Source organism: Portunus trituberculatus, chromosome 18 (genome assembly GCF_017591435.1).
Source record: "Portunus trituberculatus isolate SZX2019 chromosome 18, ASM1759143v1, whole genome shotgun sequence".
NCBI lineage: Eukaryota > Metazoa > Arthropoda > Malacostraca > Decapoda > Portunidae > Portunus > Portunus trituberculatus.
The window spans coordinates 11,397,565-11,422,666 of NC_059272.1; the positions used below are offsets into that span (position 1 = coordinate 11,397,565).

Below are 25,102 nucleotides of genomic sequence, written 5' to 3' on the forward strand. Positions count from 1 at the left end.
TATAGTTTCCCGCAAAGATGTGTCAAGACGTGAAACAGTTTGAGTGAAGAAGTGGTGTCAGCAATGAGTGTGCATAGTTTTAGAGAAAAATTGGATAAGTGTAGATATGGAGACGGGCCACACGAGCCTAAAGCCCAGGCCCTGTAAAACTACAACTAGGTAAATACAACAACTAGGACTCCATCACCTCGGAGTCCCATTCTGAGGGGACCAAAAATGTCCCCAGGTCGTACGCCACTCTTGTTAATGACCCCAAATGCCTTAACACCTCCCCTCAACTTTTTCTACATTGACTTCTGCAACATTTGCAGTCTTAGATCTAATTTTCAATTTGTAGAACACCACCTCTCCTCTACTAAACCACCTCATCTTTTCCTCACCGAAACACAGCTGTCTGAGGCAAGTGACAGTAGCCCCTTCTCTGTTCCCTCCTACTTTCTCTATTCTCACTTTCATTCCAAAGCTGGATGTTGCGTCTATGTGTGCAACGACTTAACTTGCTTGTGCCCACACTCTTGAGTCTTCTGAGTTTTCCACCATCTGGCGTCGACTTAACAGTCACTCTCAAACTAAATTCATCTGTGCTGTTTATCTCTCCCCTAACTCTTCTGACTATAGTAAATTCTTCGACTACTTAACTTCCAAAGTGGAGCACATTCTGTCCCTCTACCATTTCGCTGAGATTTCCATTCTTGGAGATTTCAATGTTCACCACCAGCTTTGGCTTTCCTCTCCCTTCACTGACCATCCTGGTGAACTAGCCTTCAATTTGCTATCCTCCATGACCTAGAGCAACTGGTGCAACATCCTACTTGTATTCCTGACCGTTTTGGAGACACGCCCAACATTCTTGATTTCTTCCTCACCTCTAATCCTTCTGCTTATGCTGTCACCCTTTCATCTCCGTTGGCCTCCTCCGATCACAATCTCATTTCTGTATCTTGTCCTATTTCTCCAATCCCTCCACAGGGTCCCCCAAAGCAAACGTGCCTCTGGCATTTTGCCTCTGCCAACTGGGGATACCTGAGGAGGTATTATGCTGATTTTCCCTGGAATGATTACTGCTTCCATGTCCGAGACTCATCTCTTTGTGTTATACGCATAACAGAAGTGATAGTGTCTGGCATGGAGGCATACATTGCACATTCTTTATCTCAACCTAAACCTTCTACACCTTGGTTTAACTCAGCCTGTTCTTGTGCTATACATGACAGAGGGGTTGCCCACAAAAGGTACTTGAGTCTTCCATCTCCTAAATCTCATGCACTTTATATCTCTGCCTGGAATCATGCCAAGACTGTTCTTCAACTTGCCAAACACTCCTTCATAAATATAAAATGTCAAAATCTCTCAAACTTCAAGACTTCTGGCATCTAGCCAAAAAATCTCAATAACTTCACTTCTTCATCTTTCCCTCCTTTATTTCATCCTGATGGCACCACTGCCATCTCTTCTGTCTCTAGAGTTGAACTCTTCTCTCAAACCTATGCTCACAACTCCACCTTGGACGATTCTGGGCTTGTCCCTCCCTCTCCTCCCTCTGACTATTTCATGCCTACAATTAAAATTCTTCGTAATAAGGTTTTCCATGCCCTAGCTGGCCTAAATCCTCGGAAGGCTTATGGTCCTGATGGGGTACCTCCTATTGTTCTCAAAAACTGTGCTTCCATGCTTGCACCTTGCCTGGCCAAACTCTTCCAACTTTGTCTATCGACTTGTACCTTTCCTTCCTGCTGGAAGTTCGCCTACATTCAGCCTGTTCCTAAAAAGGGTGACCGTTCTAACCCCTCAAACTACCATCCTATAGCTTTAATCTCTTGCTTGTCTAAAGTTTTTGAATCTATCCTGAATAGGAAGATTCTCAAACATCTGTCACTTCACAATCTTCTGTCTGATCACCAGTATGGCTTCCGTCAAGGTCACTCTACTGGTGATCTTCTGGCTTTCCTTACTGAGTCTTGGTCATCCTCTTTTAGAGATTTCGGTGAAACTTTTGCTGTAGTGTTAGACATATCAAAAGCTTTTGATAGAGTCTGGCACAAAGCTTTGATTTCAAAACTCCCCTCCTACGGCTTCTATCCTTCTCTCTGCAACTTTATCTCATATTTTCTTTCCGACCGCTTAATTGCTGCTGTGGTAGATGGCCACTGTTCTTCTAAATCTATTGATAGTGGTGTTCCTCAGGGTTCTGTTCTGTCACCCACTCTCTTTCTATTATTCATTAATGACCTTCTTAACCAAACTTCTTGCCCTATCCACTCCTACGCTGATGATACCATCCTAAATCTTTTCATGTCCTTTCAGAGACGACGAACCCTTCAGGAAGTCAACAGATCACGCAGGGACACCACAGAACGCCTGACTTCTGATCTTTCAGATTTCGATTAGGGCAGAGAAATTCTAGTAGTTTTCAATGCCTCAAAAACTCAATTCCTCCATCTATCAACTTGACACAACCTTCCAGACAACTATCCCCTCTTCTTCAATGACACTCAATCGTCTCCCTCTTCCACAATGAATATCCTCAGTCTGTCCTATGCTCATAATCTTAACTGGAAACTTCACATCTCATCTCTTGCTAAAACACCTTCTATGAAGTTAGGTGTTCTGAGGCGTCTCTGCCAGTTTTTCTTGCCCCTCCAACTGTTTACTATGTATAAATGCCTTATCCACCCCTGTATGGAGTAGTCTTTGCATGTTTGGGGGTTCCAGTCACGCTGTTTTACTAGATTGCATGGAATCAAAAACTCTTCGTCTCATCAACTCCCCTCCTCTGACTAACTATCTTCAGCCTCTTTCTCACTGTCGGAATGTTGCATCTCTTTTTATTTTTTATCGGTATTTTCATGCTAACTGCATGCCTCCCCTTTTCCTATGGCCTCGCTGCACAAGGCTTTCTTCTTCCTCTCATCCCTATTCTGTCCAACTCTCTAACGCAAGAGCTAACCAGTACTCTCAGTCATTCATCCCTTTCACTGATAAACTCTGGAACTCCCTCCCTGCATCTGTATTTCTGACTTCCTACAACTTATCTTCTTTTAAGAGGGAGGTATCGAGGCATTTGCTCCCTAACTTTGACTGACGCTTTTACACTTTTTAGAGAGCCAGCACTCAAGTGGGCCCTTTTTTTAATGTTTTTTTTTTTTTTTTTGCCCTCGGCTGGCGCTCTTCCTTACGTATAAAAAAAAAAAAAAAAAAAAAAAAAAAAAACACATACACACCATGTAGTTAATGGGTATCACACTCAACTCACAACTGAGAAGGCCCGGGTTTGAGTCTCGGGTGTGGCGAAGCAAATGGGAGAGCCTCTGTTCACCTAGCAGCAAGTTTGTAAGAGATGTAATTTGAGGGGTTGTGACCTCGCATTCCTGGTGTGTGGAGTGTGGTGTGGTCTCAGTCCTGTCCAAAGATTGGTCTATGAGGTCTGACCTCACTCCATAATGGGGAAGGCTGGCAGGGGTGACCAGCAGGTGAACGTGAAAACACACACACACACACACACACACCAGTAGCTCAGTGGTTAGAGTGCTGGCTTCACAAGCCAGAGGACTGGGGTGGAGATATTTGGGTGTGTCTCCTTTCACGTGTAGCCCCTGTTCACCTAACAGTGAGTAGGTACGGGATGTAAATCGAGGAGTTGTGACCTTGTTGTCCCGGTGTGTGGTGTGTGCCTGGTCTCAGGCCTATCCGAAGATCGGAAATAATGAGCTCTGAGCTTGTTCCGTAAGGTAATGTCTGGCTGTCTCGTCAGAGACTGCAGCAGATCAAACAGTGAAACACACACACACACACACACACGTGTATATGGGTTCAACTTCAAAAAAAGAAAATTGTGCCCAAATAGCTTAACAAGACTAGGACATAAAATATACATGGCATACAACAAACCTATTCCTTGCTTTCTCCCTTCAGCACCACCAGAACATAAAGACTCCCACTGAGGAGAAGCTAGTGGTCCTGTGTGCAATTTTGCTTCTTGGAGTATATTTCTTCATTACTGATCAAAAAAAAAATTTGTATAGAAATAATGGCTATATAGTGTTTTATTACAATTCATTTATTTGCTTAGAATTATTACTTTAAGTGTCTAAAAAATCTATATTCATATGATCTTTAAAAATCTAACATGAAAAATGTTATTTCTTTTACATATTTCTTCTCATAAGCGTATTATGAACATCACAAAAATTGCACACAAAATGTCTTCCTTAATTGTCTCCTAACCCCCAAAAAGGAGGCAAAAAGAAAGCATCAGCCAAAAGGTCTTCTGTAATCACCTGGAAAATCCTTAATAGGCAGGAAAGTCTATAGACTAAAGTATCAAATCTTAATAACCAATCACGAAGTCCTTTCACCCAATGTAGCTCAGGTGACAGATTTCATTGGTACTAATGTCAATTTTCTCCAGATGCTTATGTGTTAAAAAAAAGTCACTGGTACATTACATGTTAAGACAATCAGAGCACAAAAGTATGCACATTCAAAGCTTTCTGGTAATTTTGTACATTAGTGCTTAAAGTAAAATGGCAGCTGTAACCCATTGAGTAATATATTCTTTTCTTATGACTGTTAAGAATTTCATTCACTGTCCCATATTCAAGACAACAAAAATACTGACACGTGCTTTGTACATGGAAAAAACTTCCATTTTCAACAAGATTTATACAAATAAGTAAAATAAATAAGACATTCAATTCTATTTACAACATAAAATACAACTAAAATCTGTTCAGACTGATTTATTTATTATTCTCCCTTGTATCTAGTATTCAGTAATTAAATGCATCTTGATCAAGAGTCATAATGCCTAGATATACATGATATGTGTTGGAAAATTTTGTCAATGATGCATGGTGAAAGGAGACAGGAAAGGGAGAAATTAATCTACCAGATACGGCAAAAATAAGTTTTGAAAAGGAGAGACATTCATTATGTGGTGCAGTGATAGAAAGGGAAGCAAGCCCATTCAGCAAGTTAATCAATGAATGATGTGTGCTCTGAGAGAGGAAGATTATCATATCAAGTCAGCCTGAACACTCTATAAGCATACTGTTCCATAAAGCTTTCAATTCTTCAGGTTTGGATGCACTACCCTCCTGAGGACAGATAATAGGATGATGACAAAATGCATTAGATCAAATAAAATTCTGTGAACACAAAATTCAATACTACAGACAAAAATTTCAAATATGTATTGCAATACTAGTCTTTCCCCAAGGGTGGAGAGAGTGCTTAGATGTATCAGAACAGTTAATTTAGTTTTATACTGAAGACTAGCATGTGACTAGTTACAAGTCATCTTAAAAAGTAAGGATTGTAGCCATATTTTCTGCTGTTTCTGAAGTTATTGGTATACTAATAATATGTTCTGTTGCAGGAATCTGTGATGACGATTGTGATGCTGACTGTGGCTGAGGCCTAGGAGCCAACAGAGGGCCATGAGTCCTTGATGAAGCAATGGTCTGACCCCCAATAGTTCCCCTTGTCTCTCGTGGTGTAAGCAGTTGGCCATTATGCAGATGATCAAACTCAAACTTTATTCGTAACTCACCAATAAAAGATAGTGGAAGGATATCTGGTATCCACTCTATGATGAATGGAGTAGGTTCTTTCTGACCAGGAGGGGGAGTTCCGATACGTAATCTTGTCTTGTACTCTTGTGGCTTTAGAAGTGGTTGGTTGGGGCTTCCTTTTGCATACACAGAGTCTTCATCACGATGCCTGAATAGCCTGTAACTTCCATCTCGATTCTGAATAAAGTTTCTTGTTATTTCCAGTGGCATTTCATTAATGTCAAATATCTGCTTCACATGAGCATCACTTAAAATCTTCCATGTATATTTTGTAAATTTTCCCAAAGGAACAGCTTCTTTTCTTATAAATTGCAGTGTTTGATTTGGTACTCTTTTCTTTTTGGAGCGTGAATTTATTCTTTCCATTAGACAATCAAAAAACAACTTTGGCACATGAAAAACTAAAGGTTCTGGTTTACCACTGAAGCCAAAGTGCATTGTTTGATTAATGCGCTCTGTAACACTTCCAAGCCAATTCATAAAACTGAATGAGGCAGTATTTTCATCCACAGGTTCCTTAGCTTTCCTAGCACAAGCTCCTGTCAAGGGCCTTTTTGGTGAAGATATCTGCTGTGAGAGAAAAGTAAATTAACATTCATGATTATAATCAGTCTATACTAAAATACATGTAAAAATAATAAAGACACTGTAATATAGACAAACTTTAAAAGAATAAAATAAATAAATAAATAAAACAGAAAAGAAACAGTAAATAACAAAATAAAATAAAATGAAATCTAATATGAGCTGCTGATTACTAACAACACTCTTCAGCAGAACTGCATCCTAAATCAGTGGGATACTCTGCTAAAATTTCCTCCTTTTTTTTCAGTTTGCATGCACATGTAACATCAAGAATTTCACCAAGCACGAGTTTAACTTTATACCATATAAATTACCTAAAAAAATGCCTCAATCAGTCTTTGGTCATTGTCAAAGTCCATCTTTTGACCCGTAAAATACCATCTTTCAAGCTGAAATAAAATCTTTTGCCTTCACATATTAGAATACATGTACAAAACAGACCAACAAACAATAAATAAAGCTAATAAGACATGATATAAAGGCTGTAACTCCCGTTTTTCCACCAATTTCCCTCGCCCACTTTCGTCCTTGCTGCCACTACCATTTTCCTTACTCCCACCGGTATCACCTGTTGTGCCATGTTGGCGATAAATCGCCAGAATTTGTTCCCACGCTAGCAGAACAGAGGGTAGCACAAACAAAATGGCTGAAGGGGACTTTCACACTGCGTTCTGATAGGTATAGAGGGAGGTCTGACGTCACCGGGGAGCTGCATGGTTTACCGTGTGGCCGGCAGGGGACCGCCAAGTTTGAATTCAAATTGCCAAGCGTGCACTCGGTGGTCTGTGGCCACCCTACCACCAAAAGTGAATTTTACCAAGCTGAGATTCGTCACGTGCGTGGGCTTACTGTACACACATCTCATGACCTCCATAGGGTCAAGACACATGTGCCAGCATTCCACAAAGTAGCTGTGGGCTGGGTCTTCCCTTACACTTTTTGGGGCCTTGCAATCACTTTCTGGATCTTTGTGGATATCAATTTGGGCCGGCTAAGTGCAAGGGCTTACTGTATAAAAAAATGTTGAGAGATACAGGAAAATGTTTAAAAACTATATTACAAGAAAGTAGGAATGTAACACTTATGGCTGACTTCAACTGCAAAGAGGTATGCTGGGAGAACTGGACCATACAAGGAGAAGAGTCATAGGGATATACATTACTAAACTTGATAAACACTATGAGACAGTGGATTAGGGAAACTAGAAGAGTTGGAGGAAATGAGGAGGCATCAAGGCTTGACCTATTGTTTATGAAAGAGATTGAAGTCATTGAAGAAATAAATTATCAATGCCCTCTAGGGAAAAGAGACCATCTGTTAACTGAATTCAACATAGACAGCAACTCAGCAGTAAATAAGAATGAACTTCACAAAAATTGAAGATATAATTTTGGGAAGGCAAACTTCACAAAATTAAGGGAATACTTCACAGGAGCTGAGTGGAATAAACTATATACAGAAAATAGAATACAAGGGAAGTGAGATATATTTATGAATATTTGTAATGAAGAGATTAAAAGATATGTTCCCAAAACCAGAATCAGTGAGGGGAAAGAAAGAAAGACTGGTATAGCATAAGATGTAAATCACCAAAAGTGAAAAAGGAAGCAGCATGGAATATATGAAGAAAAAGAGGACTTAATAATTGGAAAAAATTTAAGGTAGTAAAAAATGAATATGTCCAAACACTAAGAGAGGAACAAAGTATCCCCTTTAGCCCATAAATTCCCGTGAAAAGCCAACTTGGTATAAATAAATATATATATATATATATATATATATAAAGGGAACTATGAGAAAGACATTGTTGACAAATGCAAAAATGGGCCAAAACTCTTGTATAAGTATGTTAATGGGGAAAATTTTTTTTTTAAATAAATAAATAAATATATATAGATTAAAAGTTGATAATGTCACATACGAAGATGCAAGATCACAGGCAGAAATAATGAATACTGTAAGTGCTTCCAATCGGTATTCACCAAAAGAAGTCAAATTTGAAGGGACACAAACAGGTCACACGGAACAAGGAAATGAGGAAGATCCATGTAGAAGTTTAGGAAATCAGGAAGATAATGAAAACCTTGGATGTGAATAAGGCTCAAGGATCAGATGGGGCGTCAAATTGATACCGAGGGAATGTCATGACCAGCTGGCAGAGATATTACATAACATCATAGTATGTTCTTTTAAAGAACTGGAAAAGGGCAAACATTATACCTCTTTTTAATGACACACAACTGTCCCTCTCTTCTACACTTGACATTCTTGATCTGTCCTTCAAGTGTAATCTGTGCTGCCTCTTTCTTCCTTAATTCTTCTGACTCTAAAAAATTCTTTGACTTTCTAATTTCTAAAGTGGAGCACATTGTCTCTCTATGCTTTTGTGGAGATCTCTATTCTTGGAGATTTCAAAATTCACAATGAGCTTTGGTTCTCCTCTCTCTTCACTGACCATTCTGATGAACTAGCCTTCAATTTTGCTATCCTCCATGAGCTACAGCAAGTGGTGCAACACTCTACTCATATTCCTGACCTTCTTGGAGATATGAACAACATTCTTGACCTTTTCCTTACCTCTAATCTTTCTGCTTATGCTGTTACCCTATCTTCTCCATTGGGTTCCTCCAATCACAATCTCATAATTATCTGTATCTTGTCTTATTCATCCAATCCTCCTCAGGATCCCCCTAAAACAGAAGTGCCTCCGGCATTCCGCCTCTGCCAGTTGGGGGACCTGAGGAGGTATTATGCGGATTTTCCCTGGAATTACTGTTTCCAAGTCAGAGACCCATCTCTGTGTGCTGAATGTACAACAGAGGTGATAGTGTTTGGCATGGAGGTGTACATTCCTCACTCTTTTTCTCAATCTAAACTTTGGTTTAATACAGCCTGTTCTCATACTATACATGATAGAGAGATACTAGAGCCTTCCATCACCTGAATCTCATGCACTTTATATTTCTGCCCGGAATCATACCAAGTCTGTTCTTCAACTTGCCAAAGACTCCTTCATAAGTAGAAAATGTCAGAATCTTTCAAACTCAAACTCCCCTCTAGATTCTGGCATCTGGTCAAAAATATCTCCAATAACTTTACTTCTTCATCTTTCCTTCCTTTATTTCATCCTGATGGCACCACTGGCATCACATCTATCTCTAAAGCTAAACTTTTCTCTCAAACTTTTGCTAACAACTCTACCTTGGATGATTCTGGGCTTGTCCCTCCCTCTCCTCCTCTCTCTGATTATTTCATGCCATCAATTAAAATTCTTTGTAATAATGTTTTCCATGCCCTCACTGGCCTAAACCCTTGGAGGGCTTATGGATCTGATGGGGTCCCTTCTATTGTTCTCAAAAACTGTGCTTCTGTGCTTGCATCTTGTCTGGCCAAACTCTTTCAACTCTGTTGTCTATTGACTTCTACCTTTCCTTTTTACTGGAAGCATGCCTACACTCAGCCTGTTCCTAAGAAGGGTGACCATTCTAATCGCTCAAACTACCACCCTTTAGCTTTAATTTCTTCCTTGTCTTAAGGTTTTGAATCTATCCTCAATAGGAAGATTCTCAAACATCTGGTACTTCACAATCTTCTATTTGATCTCTCCTATCTCCTATCTCCTCCTCTTCAATGATGCTCAATTATCCCCATCTTCTATACTGAATATTCTCATTTTGACCTTTACTCATAATCTAAACTAGAAACTTCACATCTCATCTCTTGCTAAAAACAGCTTCTATGAAGTTAGGCATTCTGAGGTGTCTCCCCAGTTTTTCTCACCCCTCCAACTGCTAATTCTGTACAGGAGCCTTATCTGTCCTTGTATGGAGTACTTTTTGCATGTTGGGGGAGGTGGCTTCCACTCACACAGTTTTATTAGATATGGTGGAATCAAAAACTTGTCATCTCACCAACTCCCCCTCCTCTGACTGACTATCTTCAGGCTCTTTCTCACCAACAGAATATTGCATCTCTTGCCATCTTCTACCACTATTTTCATGCTAACTGCTCTTCTGATCTTGATAACTGCATGCCTCCCATCCTCCTGCGGCCTCGCTGTACAAGGCTTTCTTCTTCGTCTCACCCCTACTCTGTCCAACTTGCTAATGCAAGAGTTAACCAGTACTCTCAATCTTTTATATCTTTTTTTGGTAAACTCTGGAACTCCCTGTGTACTTCTGCATTTCCAACTCCCTATGACTTAACTTCATTTAACCCCTTTAAGACAGTGATGCATATTTTGCATCATCAGAGTATTCGTAACATATCTGATGACGTGCATATTGAGTCATGGCTATTTCTTTGCCAGATACTGTATGCGATCTTTCAGAATGTAGGTCGTATATGATACGATGGCTTACTCGACTTCCATCATTAATACAAACGTGTATGATTCACTTATATCAGGATAAGTACTGATGCACCCTGCTGGAAATGATTTTATTTTATTCATTTATTTTTCTATGGAACAAATAGATTCATGTACCATAGAAATAAATGTTTTCTCTCATTTGTCATCTTCAGAAAATGGTCAAGAGATGGCTAACTATAATTCTTTTTTTTCTAAAATTTGAATGGGTTTATTTCTTAATGTACATAGAGTACTGGAGGATCTGTGGGCCAGGCAGGTCTGTGCACTATTTCCCATGTAAAGTCCCATAACACAAAAACAGAGTGGAAATGACGAGGCAAAGTTCAAAATTTTCCGCTAGTATCTTTCCACTGTTCTGTGTGCGCCAAAAAGAACTAGGCAGTGTGTTTTCCATTATAACCCAGGTACACTGAGGTTTGCTAACTGTTTCAATAGCAAAAATGAATGTCAGCATTAGTCACTGCCACCTATTTTCATACAAAACTAACATAATTTGTCAATGAATTAATTGTTATTATGCCTGGGTGTCTAATGGTTCAGGATAAACATGTTTAGTCTCAACAAATAAGGAATTGTAAGGGTAGCATGTAAACCCTCCATAAAATGCCCTTGAAGGTTAGTGTATCAACTAGAGTAGGGCATCACTAAGCTATATTAAAACTAAAATTGTACTGACCCACAGGGTGAGGCCGATAATCTGTGTGACATTACCATATCTCTCATTCCTTCGAGGAAAATGGAATAATGGTTCTCTATTAAATTTAATGCATGATTTCACTAAAAAAAGAGGAGAGGGCACAAGAGACATGAAGATTTCTGCAGGTGATTATGTCATAAGTAAATTAAATGCAGTAAAGGTGCTGGTTATAAAAGTGAAAATGACTGGTAATTTATATAATATTTACTGTTATGTCCTCTCAAGATCCCCAATCTAACATAGTGAGTGGTGAGAAGAAACATGAGATGAGAAAGCATTATATTTCAGTTATTGTCCTAAGCTCCACTTATTTATTGAAGATCACTGGATGGAGAGACTTTTTTCTTTGGTCTGGCTGAACAACACACATTAAGACAGGGAAGTGTCAGTGCGTACTTCCATTGTGGCAACCTGATGAAAATGTGAGTTGATTTGCATGTGCGTGTCTGCCTGGTAACCTGTCTCACTCCTTCCCCAGGGAAAAATAGAAAGTTAGTTTGCAATCTTTTTTTTTCTTTTTCTTTTTTCTTTTTTTTTTAACTTTTACTCCTTGACAGGCAAGAGGAATTACTAACTACTTAATGAAAATGATTTTGATAACTTATGGATAAACAAAAAAAGAACATAGGGCACCTAGCGCAATAACCCAACATCCCATAGCACGTAAACCCGCCAGTAGACGCACTGAGCCGTCATAACCTTCCTCACTTACAGTACTCAATGCAGAGAAACCACAGCGATAGAGGATAGTGTGATACTAGTCATCATAGCAGACAAAATTTTACACTACTGGTAAAACTTTCGTTGTTGTTTTCCAGTCTGGAGGTTTCATAGCTGATATTGTCTGCTTAGGGTAGCTCAAACTGCCACCTCTACTCTACAGGTTTCCCTTGCTATTCGATGCCTCATTATTGGATATTTAGATTTTCCGATCATTATGAATTACATCCACTTGCTCGTTTTCCATTGTCCAGACTTGTGTATGCGATAATCAACTAATCAACAGCGTGCAAACAAACACACCGCAACTGTATCACCACCCACACTGCAGCCGCCAACCATTGAAACTCATTACCGCTAGAAGTAGGGATAATTAGTGAACAGGATACTGTTCTTTTTTCTTTTTGCCTTTTGTTTGTACTCTACAGGAGCTACCGATCTAAGGTTCAAGATTCTAGCATAGCTTTTGCAACGGTGCTGGATAAAATCATCGTTTCTTCCTTCATTCACTATGATTTGTTCTTTCATCTAAATGTCTTATTTTCCTTTCTTTGGCTGCAGATAATTATGCACTGTTGTTTTTAGTAACCTTTTGTCTGAAAGCAAACTTGAGCCACTTGTACCATCAATCAAGTCTTTCAGTTTGTGTTCAGCAGCCAGTAATGTGTTTGTTTTGGCAAAATTCACATTCATTTTGGGTAGTACGAGTGATACAAGCATGATGCCTAGTAAGCAGGCTGCAACACCTATTGCTGGTAAACTGAAGGACAAAAGACCAAGGAAAAGCTTATCTTTAGAGAAAAAGCTTGAAATTGAAATTGTTAAATGCCATAAGGGAGCTAGGGAGCCAACTTCATCACCAGAATCCTGCAGTTGCTCCTATCCACTGTCTCCACCATCATGAAACAGACAGCAGGTGTGAAGAAAGCAGGTGAGACAGCTTTAAATTTAATGGCAAAGTTGCTAACAAGGAAGAGGGAGCCAATAATGAAGGAAAATGAGAGACTCTTAAGGCTATGCATTGATGACCAGATTCGCTGCCGAGTGTCACTTACTAACTTAACTAAAGCTCATTTTTCTCCTCTTGCCAGTGGATATATAGGACTATAGGAGAAACTAATGTATAAAAAAAATAATGAGCCTATAACACTACCTCTTGAAGTAGCATGGAAAAGTGTTCTCTCTCTCTTCAATATAAGTTAGGCCTAGGTTACTCTCACCATTAAATTAAATCCTATTGAACCTTAAGTTCACTATTTGATCATTCATTACTCGATCTGGCTTTTTGGAACATAACCCTATTGTAAAACAAAGGAAAACTGTACCTAGAATTTAAAAAATCACTATTATCGTTATTCTACAGATGAGAGAGAGAGAGAGAGAGAGAGAGAGAGAGAGAGAGAGAGAGAGAGAGAGAGAGAGAGAGAGAGAGAGAGAGAGTGCCTGAGTCAGGTATCTCTGCAACCCCTTCCAGCCAGGATACGGCGCCAGGAACCTTTTTTCACTGCCTAGATTGAAGAGGTTAAGAGGGAGGTTTCAAGACATTTGTCCCTGTCTTTTGGCTAACTCTATCAGACCTGCAAGGGAGCAGGCAACTAAGTGGGCCTTTTTTAAAAAAATTTTATTGCCCTTGGCTAGCTTTCTCCTCTTACAAAAAAAAAAAAAAAAAAAAAAAAAAAAAAAAAAAAAATAAATAAATAAATAAATAAATAAATAAATAAATAAATAAATAAATAAATAAAAAAAATAAAAAAAATAAATAAATAAATAAAATAAAAAATGAATAAATAAAATAAATAAATAAAAATAAATAAATAAAAAAAAAGAATAAATAAATAAATAAAAAAATAAAAAATAAATAAAATTGAAAAGTTTACATTTCATCTCTAGGTGGAACAGCTTCTGTATATTCGTAGTTGAGACTTGAGTTGTCTCTGTCGGTTTTTCTAATCCTCTCAACTGATAATTCTGTACAGGGAACCTTATCCATCCATGTATAGAGTATCCTTCATATGTGGGGAGGATTCCACTCATACAATTCTTCTAAACCAGGTGGAATCAAAAGTTTTTCTTTTTATCAATTCCTAACACCATATCCATGGTCTTAGAGAATGAAGGCAGTAACATCATATTCTGGTCTGCTACCCATAACCATTGTCTGAAACCATGCAGGAGGTGTGTTTTAAGTATATTCAGCACTATCAATAACACATACAGGGAGAAAGGGGTAATACAGTAATATCTCGAGATACAAACGCCCCAACATACAATTTTTTGATATACGACGAAAAATTTAATATAATTTACGTCTTGAAATACGAAGTTATTTTTAAGATACGAATAGCCATCGGTAGGTGGCGCAGCGATCGCTCGGCTACCTGCGTCCACCCAAACATTCAGCCCGCGTTGTGTATCATTGTTCATCCTTTGTGCATGTACAGGCAACCCCCACTTAATGAAGGTTCACACAACAAAATTTTGCTACAACGAATGTTTCCTTTTACTACAATCTGCTTGTTTAACGAACACCAAATTCGCTTCTATGAAATTTTATCCAGGTAATTTTTTCAAAGTTTGAAAGGCCTGGCGTATCATGCAAGCTGACAGGCTTTTGAATACACCAGCGCTTCTCATGGACAAAACGCGCACCACTCACTCCCCTAGTTCAAAACAATAACAGCATCAGCAGCAGCTTGTCTTTCCTCACTCTACATGCCACCAAAATGCCCTGTAATGTCACCTAGCACTGCTAAGAAGACCAGGAAGTCTCTTACTCTCGAAGTGAAGCTGGATATTATTCACAGACACGAGAGGCGAGAAAACTAATAGCATTGCTTCCCACCATGGCATGACTCCATCTACTGTCTACTATTTTCAAGTCAGCAGACTCTATTAAGAAGGCTGGTGAGATCATATCTTCCTTGCAAGCTAAAAGAACCACCTGAACTCGAGACTCTGCAATGAATAAAATGGAGAGCCTTGTGGAAATGTGGTACATAAGTTTTGTATGCAGTACAATGATGCGCCCTTTGTTTACATTCCACAGGTTGCCAGCTAGCGTATTTCCTGATCCACTCTCCCTCCCTTCATAAATTTAAGATCATCAACATTATAAAGTTACTTACATACATACATTAGTATACATTATAATGACTTAGTCTTAAATTAAACTGCTTAAATTAACTTCATAATTTTTACTTTCATTAAACCTTTTACTGTACTATGATGCCCTCTCGCTTTGTTTACTCTCAATGGAAGTTCATGTCGGGGTAAAACTTGTTATAATTGGTCCACTTAACGAAATTTTGCTTAATGAAATGTTTTTTAGGAGTGTTACCCCTTTGTTAAGCGGGGGTTGCCTGTATATGTCTGTGCTCCTCGGCAGTGTGTATTTTTTCTTAAGTTTTGTAAACTCAAGACCCTGTGATCATGGGTCCCAAAAGTAAAAGTTTGGCAAGAAACACACAAAATAGCCTGTATTTACATACTGATTACACTTAGAAATTCAATAAACAAGTGAGTACAAATGGTGTTCTGCCCACAAGCAACTCTTCCTCTTTGCAATGAAAAAAAAATCAGAAGTCTCTAGATGTCATGGTTACCAAAATATCACAGGTTGAATGAGGTGGTATAATCGGTTTACGTGGCCTTGCGTCTGATCGGGTTCAGTGGCCTTGGCTAGAACGATAGAAAACGGGCCCCTTGTATCCCTCTCTCTCTCTCTCTCTCTCTCTCTCCTGTCACCTGTTCTGAAACCACTCTCATTCAAAAGTTGTCTCCTGCAACATGGTGAGAGACCTGAGGTATAGAAGTAAGGCGAGTGGGAGAGGTGGTGGAATCAGACACTGTGAAATCACTGTCGCTCCCACTATCCATCGTTGGTGACATAGAGCATATGTTTACTCCTGATGAATGTTGCCAGCTCACAAGCAAAGAAAACGTGAAGAAAATAGCCAAAATATAGCCGTAAAAAGTCTAAGTGTCTATCGATGTGCCCAGAGTCTTGTATGACGAACGTCTATTGATGTGTCCCGAGTTTTGCGGGTAAAGTTGTTATTTTGGGCAATATAGTACATTTATATCATGCACACAATAAACATTGTATTTATCTTACATTAAATCTATATTTGGTTGGTATTTAAAGCATGCTAATTTTTTGGGGGAGGGGGTAAATTCATATCACAAGAACGAATTAATTCTATTTCCATTAATTTCCATGGGAAAAATTTATTTGATATACTATTTTTTTGACATACAACGATCGTCATGGAACGAATTAAATTTGTATGTCGAGGTATCACTGTACTCCTAAATCTAGACAATTTTGAGATTAAAAAATAGAACAATATATGACACCTGTATATATTATTAACAATGACAAGTATTCCTAACACATACTGCATGCACAATTTTGGGCACAGCATTGGTAGGTAGGCTACCACAATACAATGAGACAACCTCACTCTCTGTGAATGTAAGTTCAGTTACCTGATTAATACATTAAATGCTTACATATAAAAATTAGCCAGTCTTACCTTTTTTGAAGCTACTTCCTGTAATGTCAAAAGAGCAGAGCTTGCTTGGACCACTGAGTCGTCCCGCCGACGCTTGATGCGAGTGACGGGCACAGTGTCAGGAATCTGGTGCACAGATATAGTGCCTCCATCTGAGGTTCGCAGATGGATGCCCTCTGGAGTTCTTAGTTGAATTTCAAGTTTTCCTTCAATGTCCTCCTGTTAATTTAGTGCATATTTCAACAAAGTACAAAAGTAACTCAATATATAATTAGATTTAACATTCCTTATATAGAATTTGTCTAATTCATTCCTGGATGAATATACAGTCATCCCTTGTTACCCACAGGGGTCTGGTAACAGAAACACCTATGGATAACAAAAATCTGTGAAAAATTAGTGTCCTCACTTAAGAATACCCTTGATCCCCAAAACCTTGTTTAAGTAAAGAAATCATGTAGTACATATACTACGGTGTAATTTTCTGCAGGCTGTCTGATAGTCTACCAGGAGCATTATTCCTCTCAGTGACAAACTTTGACACAAAGTTTGAAGTTCAGTGCATTATCTCCCACTGGCAGCAGATGTTGAAGTCATTGAAGACCGCTGTAGTCTTCATTCATATAAGGTGTGTGGGTGGGTGGGAGGAGAGAGGGAATAGGATGAAATATGAGTGTTCAAGAGGAATAAATGTGGTTAGCCATTAATACTATTATGGATTAACAGGGAGAAATGTGAAGAGATAGAGAATGAATAAAGATAGCAAGCAATTTATATTGATCTCTCATAAGTTTACTGGATAGTTCTAGTTTGTTGATAGGTAGAGTGAAATACTAATAAAGTTTTGTTTTCTCAGAAATGGCTGAAAGAGACCTGGATCAGGGGCATCCTCTATGCACCAAGCAAATGAAGAAGTCACAATGAAAGGCAGAAGTCATGTTACAATGGCATTACATTGTGACAAAAACAATGGGACTAAAATATTTTTGATTTTCACATAGTGTTGACAAATAAAAGGAATAACTAGTGTTTGTAGAACAGCATTGGAAAAGGTGCTGGTGGATTTGTCATGTTCATTTTGGGACCAACCCTTAGCATTTTGAGGATGATTGATACATATGAAAATAAATTAATTAATTAAACTTGAGTTTTCCAACTTAACAGATTTTTTTCCACACAAAAAATTGATGGAAAACACGTGGGGTAGTGAATTCTTGTACAAAACATGATATTGAATAATGTAAAATCTAAATATAATTGATATCAAAATATGATAGTTTCTAGTCTCAACTTTGAAGCTTATTTATGCTTCTTAAGGAATAACCAAGAAGTATGTTGAAATTCAGTCCCAAAGTTCTCCCTCCTTCATTATCTGATTTCAACCTTAACATCAATAAATATCATGTTTACCTGAGTCACAAGGTTGTCAGCTGGAGAGATGGGGATACCTTCTAATATAGAAGAGGAATCTTCCTGAAGCACTTCCACCTCCACTTGACATTGTGAATCTCCAGAGTCATTCAGTATGAGAAAGGATCTCTCACCCACCGTGCTCAGGCTTGTTTCACTCTCTCCTAACGTTACACTGCCCTCTTCTCCATTGCTGCTACTTACTCTCAAACTTGAAGGTGGACCTTGGTCACTGAAATATGTGCAAATCTTTTATGCATACAAAGCAAGTACTAATGAATATGATTTTGGGCATATTTTTCTTTTCCATCCCCATTGCTATTGCTTTATTTGATGTAATAATCCATCTAGTATTTCCATCACAGGCTAATACCTTTACACCAGAGATCTGAAGAGTCAAACTACCCTTCACACACACAGCAAATTTCCTTACATATAGAGAGAAGCAGTCTCAAATACTTAATTAAAACCCAACTCAGTCTGTCTCCACAAAACTCAGTGAGTGGGAGAGGGGCAGGGGAATACTTAGGGTTTCTGCATCAGGGTTTGACAGCAAAAATAAGTAAGCCAACTAATTCTGATCCCACCAGCTGACCTGATCATACATATACAAATCTCTAATAGATGTCCTTGAGGCTGCACCACACATACATATTTACAAGCACTCTCCATTCATCACTATCATGTGCTATCTTTGTTCCAATGACACTCATTGCATCTGATGCTTCCTTCTCATCTTTCATACATCCCATTCATGATCTTTTTTCAGTGCTACATTTCTGAAATACAATCCAGTTATGTTTTTCTTTACATATTTGAATCATGGAAATACTTGTCTGATCTTCTCCAATATCACTCCACATTCATTAATTTTCTTACTCAAGCCAAACACATACACCACATGTTTATCAGACATAACATTTCTGTTGCATTCAATATTTTCTCCTCTTATGATTCTGTGTTAAATTACTGACTACATAACAATGTTGCTGGTATGTGCTGCAACATCCTCATAGGACCTTTTATTCATTCCCTCAACTTACATGTAAACACTATTAATTTTCTTCAACATTTTTAACAGCCATTTATTCTACAACTAAAAACTACAACTTCCCCCTAAAGCTGCATCTGGCCTATGAAAGACATTCTACCTCCTGAGAAAAGTTATGATTCAAACAACATTCATCCTTCAGCCACTTGTCCACCTCATACACTTAATTACTTATTGCTTAGTTTCTTTCTCAATTTCTTTCTTTAAAAAATTGATAATGCATGCCAGAAGTGTGAAATAAAATTTTCTGTAATCAGAGAGACAGAGTCTTGTAACATAATTCTCAGCTATAATGCTGATGTGCACTGAAAACAACCTACGTCCTAAATTGCAATTAGAACAAACACAAAATTTCTTTTGGAAAACTAGACAAACAAAGCAAAATAATAACTCTGTAAGAGAAAAAATTGAGTATTGCATTAATGGAATAATGTTATATACCCAAATCCTATAATTGTGTTTTTTTATAAATATATGAAAGCATTAAATATACTTTTAAACATATCTATCTATCTATCTATCTATCTATCTATCTACCTACCTACCTACCTACCTATCTATCTATCTATCTATCTATCTATCTATCTATCTATCTATCTATATATATATATATATATATATATATATATATATATATATATATATATATACATACACATGAACTTCACTTAAATAATCTAGAAACGTACTTCTGTATCATATTGATATAGAAAGAAAATTCCTGAGAGAGGTTGTGGTCACTTGCAAATGCAACCACACATGCATACAGATGAACACATTTGCGGAAGGACACATCCCGTGCAGCTGGCTGGATTTTAAAGGATCGGCACCCACAGTAATATTTGTACTCTATTTCCTCCTTGTTTCGCACCTTGAAAGGAAAGGGGAAAAAATTGATAACTTTAAGCAAGGGCAATTGTACTCCATTTTCAAAAATTTTTAAATCAAATTCTACTTTGCTCTTCAACATTTTTCTCTGCGGCTTTAAAATATTAGTAAATACATGTATTTACCTGCTGAAAACTGAAGTGTAAAAACCCAAACTGGTGAAGAGCCTCAGGTTTACACTTCACCACCATAATATTTTTGGAGACCCTTTGTACTAAGGGACCAGGAGTGTCTGTTGCAAGCTGCCATATATCAGTCTTGATTGACTGTGGTATTGGTAGGGAATTCAAAGCTGAGTTTTTCAATGTTAGTGATGTGGCATCTTTATAACACTGAGAGGCTGCTCGTATGTGTGAACACAGTGATGGCTGTTGACTCTAAAAGAGAAGGATTTGTTCAATTGAATGCAATATTCTCTTATTTCAAATGAAGGTGAAGAAACCAGAAAACACATTAAAAATTACCTAAGAAAGACACTACAAATTCAGCAGCAATAAGTGCTGAGACTGACAAGATGCATATAATGAACATTTAATTTTTCTTTTTAAGCAATTTGATAATTATCATAAAATGAGAACATCTAATAAAAAATTATATAAACCTAAATCTATCTGAAGTCCAAACTTTAGTTTAAGGTGAGTATGCAGTCTGGACTCTAAATACATAGATTACATTAAAATGTCCTACTATCTGAAATCAGCGACATTCATGATAAGAACTTCTGCTGAGGGGAGCATCATATTGGATAAACTGGCAAATTGCCCCTTCTTAGTCTGAAAAAAATCTGCCAAGAGGAAATAACTTCATGGCCACTTAAGTTAGCCCCTCATATATTTTCGAAAACATGGAATAATGGATTCAGTGTTTGACATATTGACATAAAGGAAATTTATCTATTGTGACAGCTCCTTGCTTCAGCTAATGAAACAGCTCTGCTTGTTCTAAACAAGGTGTTCTACTGATGTGATGTGTGATGCCTGAAAAATATACAAGCCACAATCACATAGTATGAGTGTTAAGAACTTTATTAGAATGGTGAAACAAATAGAAACAGAAAAAAATACACCACATAACAATTGCAGCACAAAGACTGTGAGTGTGCTGAATAAAAGGAATAATGAGGAATGCAAGAATGTGTCTCATCACAAATGTGGTAGCGGAGCCCCTTGAAAATTAACACCTTACATGTTATCAAGACAGTTAAAAAAGAAATATCCTTACAATAAAAAAAAGTCATGTGTCACATTCTTACATCACATAATGCTCATAAATGAATAAAAATGCGACTCATAAAACAAATATTTATTTACCTTTCGCTGACAAGATTCCACATAACACCGTGCTCCCATCTGTAGTAGCAGCATTGGATCACCCAAAGGTTCAGTTCCAATGAAGATGTCTCCTGACCCATCCACTGAATGAATCAAGGGAATCTGAACAAAACCTCGGTAGTCCGGTCCTTTGTCTCGTACTCGTACAGAGTATATCTTTGGGAACAGGTACACAGTAAAAACAATGCACTTCATAAACCACAACAAACTCATGATTAACCCCTAGCCGGCGGCAGTGGACGTTGGCTGTCTCCTAAAATGTGAATCGTCTATATATAGCTTCTGCCGCCTACTGGTGTGCAGCATAAATTTAGTTACACCGCATTTTGTTACGTTTTGACAGCATCTTTATATAGACTCTACCGCAATTTCGCGCCGTGTTTACAAGTTTCTCAAATCAAACTTTAGGCTTTAAAGTGAAATTTCTTTATATGTTTACTAGAATAATGGAGTCACTCACACCCACATTAAAAATGTGTCCAGGACTTGTGACCTGGATGTGGTTTCCTCCACCCTCCCAATTTTTTTGTTTTTGTTTTTTGCTTTTTCAGTTATGTGATGGTTTCCTCTCTTACTAACTCATCATCTAAATCATGCGCTAGAATCAGCTGTAAATCCTCATCAGTGATTCTCCTCCTTGTAGGAAGCATGGTTGTGCCTAAAATTCCCAAATATGTCCAAGAAATAATACTATATTGGTGGAATGACAGGCAGACAGGAGCACTCCACCCTGCCTGAAAGCTGGGAACAGAGTGTCGTATGAGTGTGAGAAGTCACGTACACCAAGGCCACTCTTGACTTGCCAGTTATCATTTTTGTGGCTCGGGGGCACTCACACGTGGCCGTCTATATATAGTCGATGCTTAGAAATACAAGGGATAAATTTTGGAGACGAGTCTATATATAGTCACCCCGCAAATTTTTTATACAATCAGGACAGTCTATATATAGTTCCACCGCCGGCTAAGGGTTAAAAACACCAAATTTCATAAATAAGTTATTAATGATCACAGAGAATTTAATCAGATTTCTTTGATGAAATTCCTTTGTCACAATGGCAAGTTAATAACATACATACATATCTCATTTTGGGATAGGATGACAGAACAAAAGTGTGGTAGTTATTCCTCTGTTGACCTGTCCTGGATAAGTAAAATGATAGGTATACAGAAATAAGATGAACTGATGCTGCAGGGACAAGACAACAAAATCTGAGAGAGAGAGAGAGAGAGAGAGAGAGAGAGAGAGAGAGAGAGAGAGAGAGAGAGAGAGAGAGAGAGAGAGAGAGAGAGAGAGAGAGAGAGAGAGAGAGAGAGAGACTGTTGAGGGGAGCTACAAATGAACTAAGATTATCTCCTTTTAGGGACTTCCAAGGAAAGCAATGCAAGAGTATACTGGACCAAACTACAGTATCTTCATTGTTTCCTTTCTGCCTTTTATTAAGAAAATGGATCTAAGTTCATGCTTTTGCTTACTATATACATGAAAAATTTTTGACAATGAATCACATAAAAAGACGAAGTAAAGATATACCAACCTGAGTGTCTGCCCCAGCTGTGATTCGACAAGCTTCTGTTGAATGCTTCTTCTTCACTCCAGCTTCCTTAAAAATCACATCACATGACTTGTTCTTACATGAGAATCCTCGGGTTCCATTCAGGGTTCCACATTTGGGGCATTTTCGCACTCCCCTCATTGTGGCCCTTCCCAAGTCTGTTAGGAAGTTTGCTCTTTTATCTTCACGAGGCATCTGAAAAGCAGTAGGGCATGTTACTATATCTACAATGATACTACTGTAGTAATTCATCTAAAATGGCCATCATACAGTCTTGACCTGCTTGAAGGACTGAAATTCATTCTTGCATATTTCCCTACTTTCTCAGGTTTTATGTATAACACAACCTGGCACACCACAAACACTTAGGCTTGCTGGCAGATGCTGTCCTCATTCCTTGAAGCTTATTAAGCTGTGTGCTGATTGAGAGATGTCGGCCTTTGTAACTTAAATTGAGCACTTTTTGTCAGTCAAATAAGTAAATCCCAGCTGTTCTAAAACAACTGATGGTAAACACTTCCTTATCTTCCAAATGCTGCAGTAAAAACAGTAGCCAAGGACAGTCGATTCTTTATAGTGGAGTGTAGAACTCTCTTTCCCTTGCTTCCATGAGCATACACAACCATGTTCAAACTCTGAGAAAGATTAGTTGTGCTTGGTGCAAAAGATCATATGTTCACATGTGTTGATGACATCAGCAGAAAGATGCAAACTGAGATTGTCACAGATGAGGACTCTGAGGCATGTGAGAATTGAGAAATAAGCTAGGCGGGTAGCTATGATACATACGTTTATTTTTTGTTATGCTGTAAAAGTTGAATATACAAATTATGAAGCATAAACAATACAGTTAAATATTACCTAATTTCTAGAAGTTAAATGAACAAACCATAAGTTGTGTATTTACCCCATGGAAATTTGTTCCACTACTCAGCATTCCAATAATGGCTTTGTGTCAATGAATGATTATCATTCATTGACCTAGAAAATTGTAATTATGGCACAAAATGTATGAAGATATTAATAGTTATTAACTCAAAACATACTCTAATACAGCCTACTGTTTTGTGGGTTACCTTTAGCATTTCCATGTTCAGATTTTCAAAATTTTCTTCAATGTTATATCCGACCTTTAAAAAACCACGGTGGTCACTCATTGTTGAAATGGAGTAGTATCACTTTTTGATGTTGAATCCAGGTCTCTGAGCCACATTTAAACTATGAAACTCAGAAAACAATTCTCCTACCTATTTAGGATGAACTTAATAAAAAAGATAGTTTATTGTGTGTGCCATTACCCAGAGTGGTGTGCACTTACCCTGCTTCACAAGATTTAGTCGATTGATAGTTCAATTAGGATAACGTACATTGATTTTCTTGATTCCTTAAATTTTTGGGGATGTGAACTATAATTCATTGAAAGCTTTCTGCTTTCACTGGAGAGAACGAAAAAGATAAAAGGAAAGAAGTGGATTCTGATTTCTTGGGAATTACTGTGGCAGAGTTAGTGTGGTGATCTTGGTAAAATCAGAGGATAGGCTTACTGATTTTTTGGACAGGGCGGCACATTTGGGAGTCTGGCCGTAATCTCAGAGTGATACTGTCCCTAGATTCCTAATGGTGGTTTAAAAAATCGCTCTCGTTATACTTTAAAAATCCGAGTAACCGACAGCCAAGGTGATAATTGCGTTTTTATGAAAGCTCATGCAAATGAAACAAACTGACAGATATATGGACTGCACTTTTAAACCACGATAGACATCAAGCCTTTAGCCCGCGCATAACCAAGGCACAAACCAGAACCACGCAGTCTGAATAACCAGTGTTGACTTCCCACCAGCCTGGACCAGCCCACCTTCCCTCGCATTACCCTGTAACCTTGCCAATACACCTCCCTGCCGCCTCTAACTACACTGACACTCTCTAGCAAGCTACGGGAAAGCAAGTGAAGTAGTTGATTACCCCGATCCCAAGTCCAGTATCACAGAAGAGCGACAAATCTTAGGAGTTCACGAGTGGTTTGTTGACATTCTGGTACAATGGCGCCCAGACAAGATGGATCGCGCACCGCCATTGGCCTGCCGCTGGTCAGATGGCCCTAACGTCATGGCGCGGCAAACTTAAAACAGCTGAGTGGTGAGGATCGGGCAGGAAATGTCATAGTACTGTTAATTAAGTAATATTACGGAAATGGATCAAGTAAGTGAATATCTCTACTTTACTATCTATACAGTTTGCTAATGCTAATAACTAACTACTAGTTGATGATGATTATTATTATTATTATTAATGATAATAATAGTAGTAATAATAGCAACAGCAGCAGCAACAACAACAACAACAACAACAATAATAATAATAATAATAATAATAATAATAATAGTAATAATAATAATAATAATGATA

General features: G+C 38.1%; 1 protein-coding gene across 2 annotated transcripts; it reads right to left on the reverse strand.

The window, feature by feature from the left end:
• Positions 1-4,957: 4,957 nt before the first annotated feature.
• On the reverse strand, positions 4,958-24,765 carry LOC123505744 (uncharacterized protein C2orf42-like). 2 transcript variants are annotated; one of them, XM_045257397.1, is made up of 8 exons: positions 24,659-24,765; positions 22,679-22,891; positions 21,121-21,297; positions 19,936-20,187; positions 19,612-19,793; positions 17,872-18,103; positions 16,483-16,680; positions 4,958-6,140 (listed from the first exon to the last, which is right to left on the reverse strand). In XM_045257397.1, the coding sequence occupies exons 2-8, from the start codon at positions 22,889-22,891 to the stop codon at positions 5,301-5,303; spliced, it is 2,094 nt and encodes a 697-aa protein (XP_045113332.1). In that variant the 5' UTR covers positions 24,659-24,765; the 3' UTR covers positions 4,958-5,300. The 2 variants fall into 2 exon arrangements, with proteins under 2 accessions (XP_045113332.1, XP_045113331.1); XM_045257396.1 differs by having other exon boundaries at positions 4,958-6,143.
• Positions 24,766-25,102: the final 337 nt, after the last annotated feature.

What these genes read in the sequence shown, in the direction of transcription:
- LOC123505744 (XM_045257396.1), bottom strand. Translation starts at nt 22,891, where the DNA reads ATGCCTCGTGAAGATAAAAGAGCAAACTTCCTAACAGACTTGGGAAGG. An exon ending in CAGCTGGGGCAGACACTCAG is followed by an intron (nt 21,298 to 22,678) that starts GTTGGTATATCT and finishes CTGTTCCCAAAG; the next exon opens with ATATACTCTGTACGAGTACG. An exon ending in TATATCAATATGATACAGAA is followed by an intron (nt 18,104 to 19,611) that starts GTACGTTTCTAG and finishes CACATATTTCAG; the next exon opens with TGACCAAGGTCCACCTTCAA.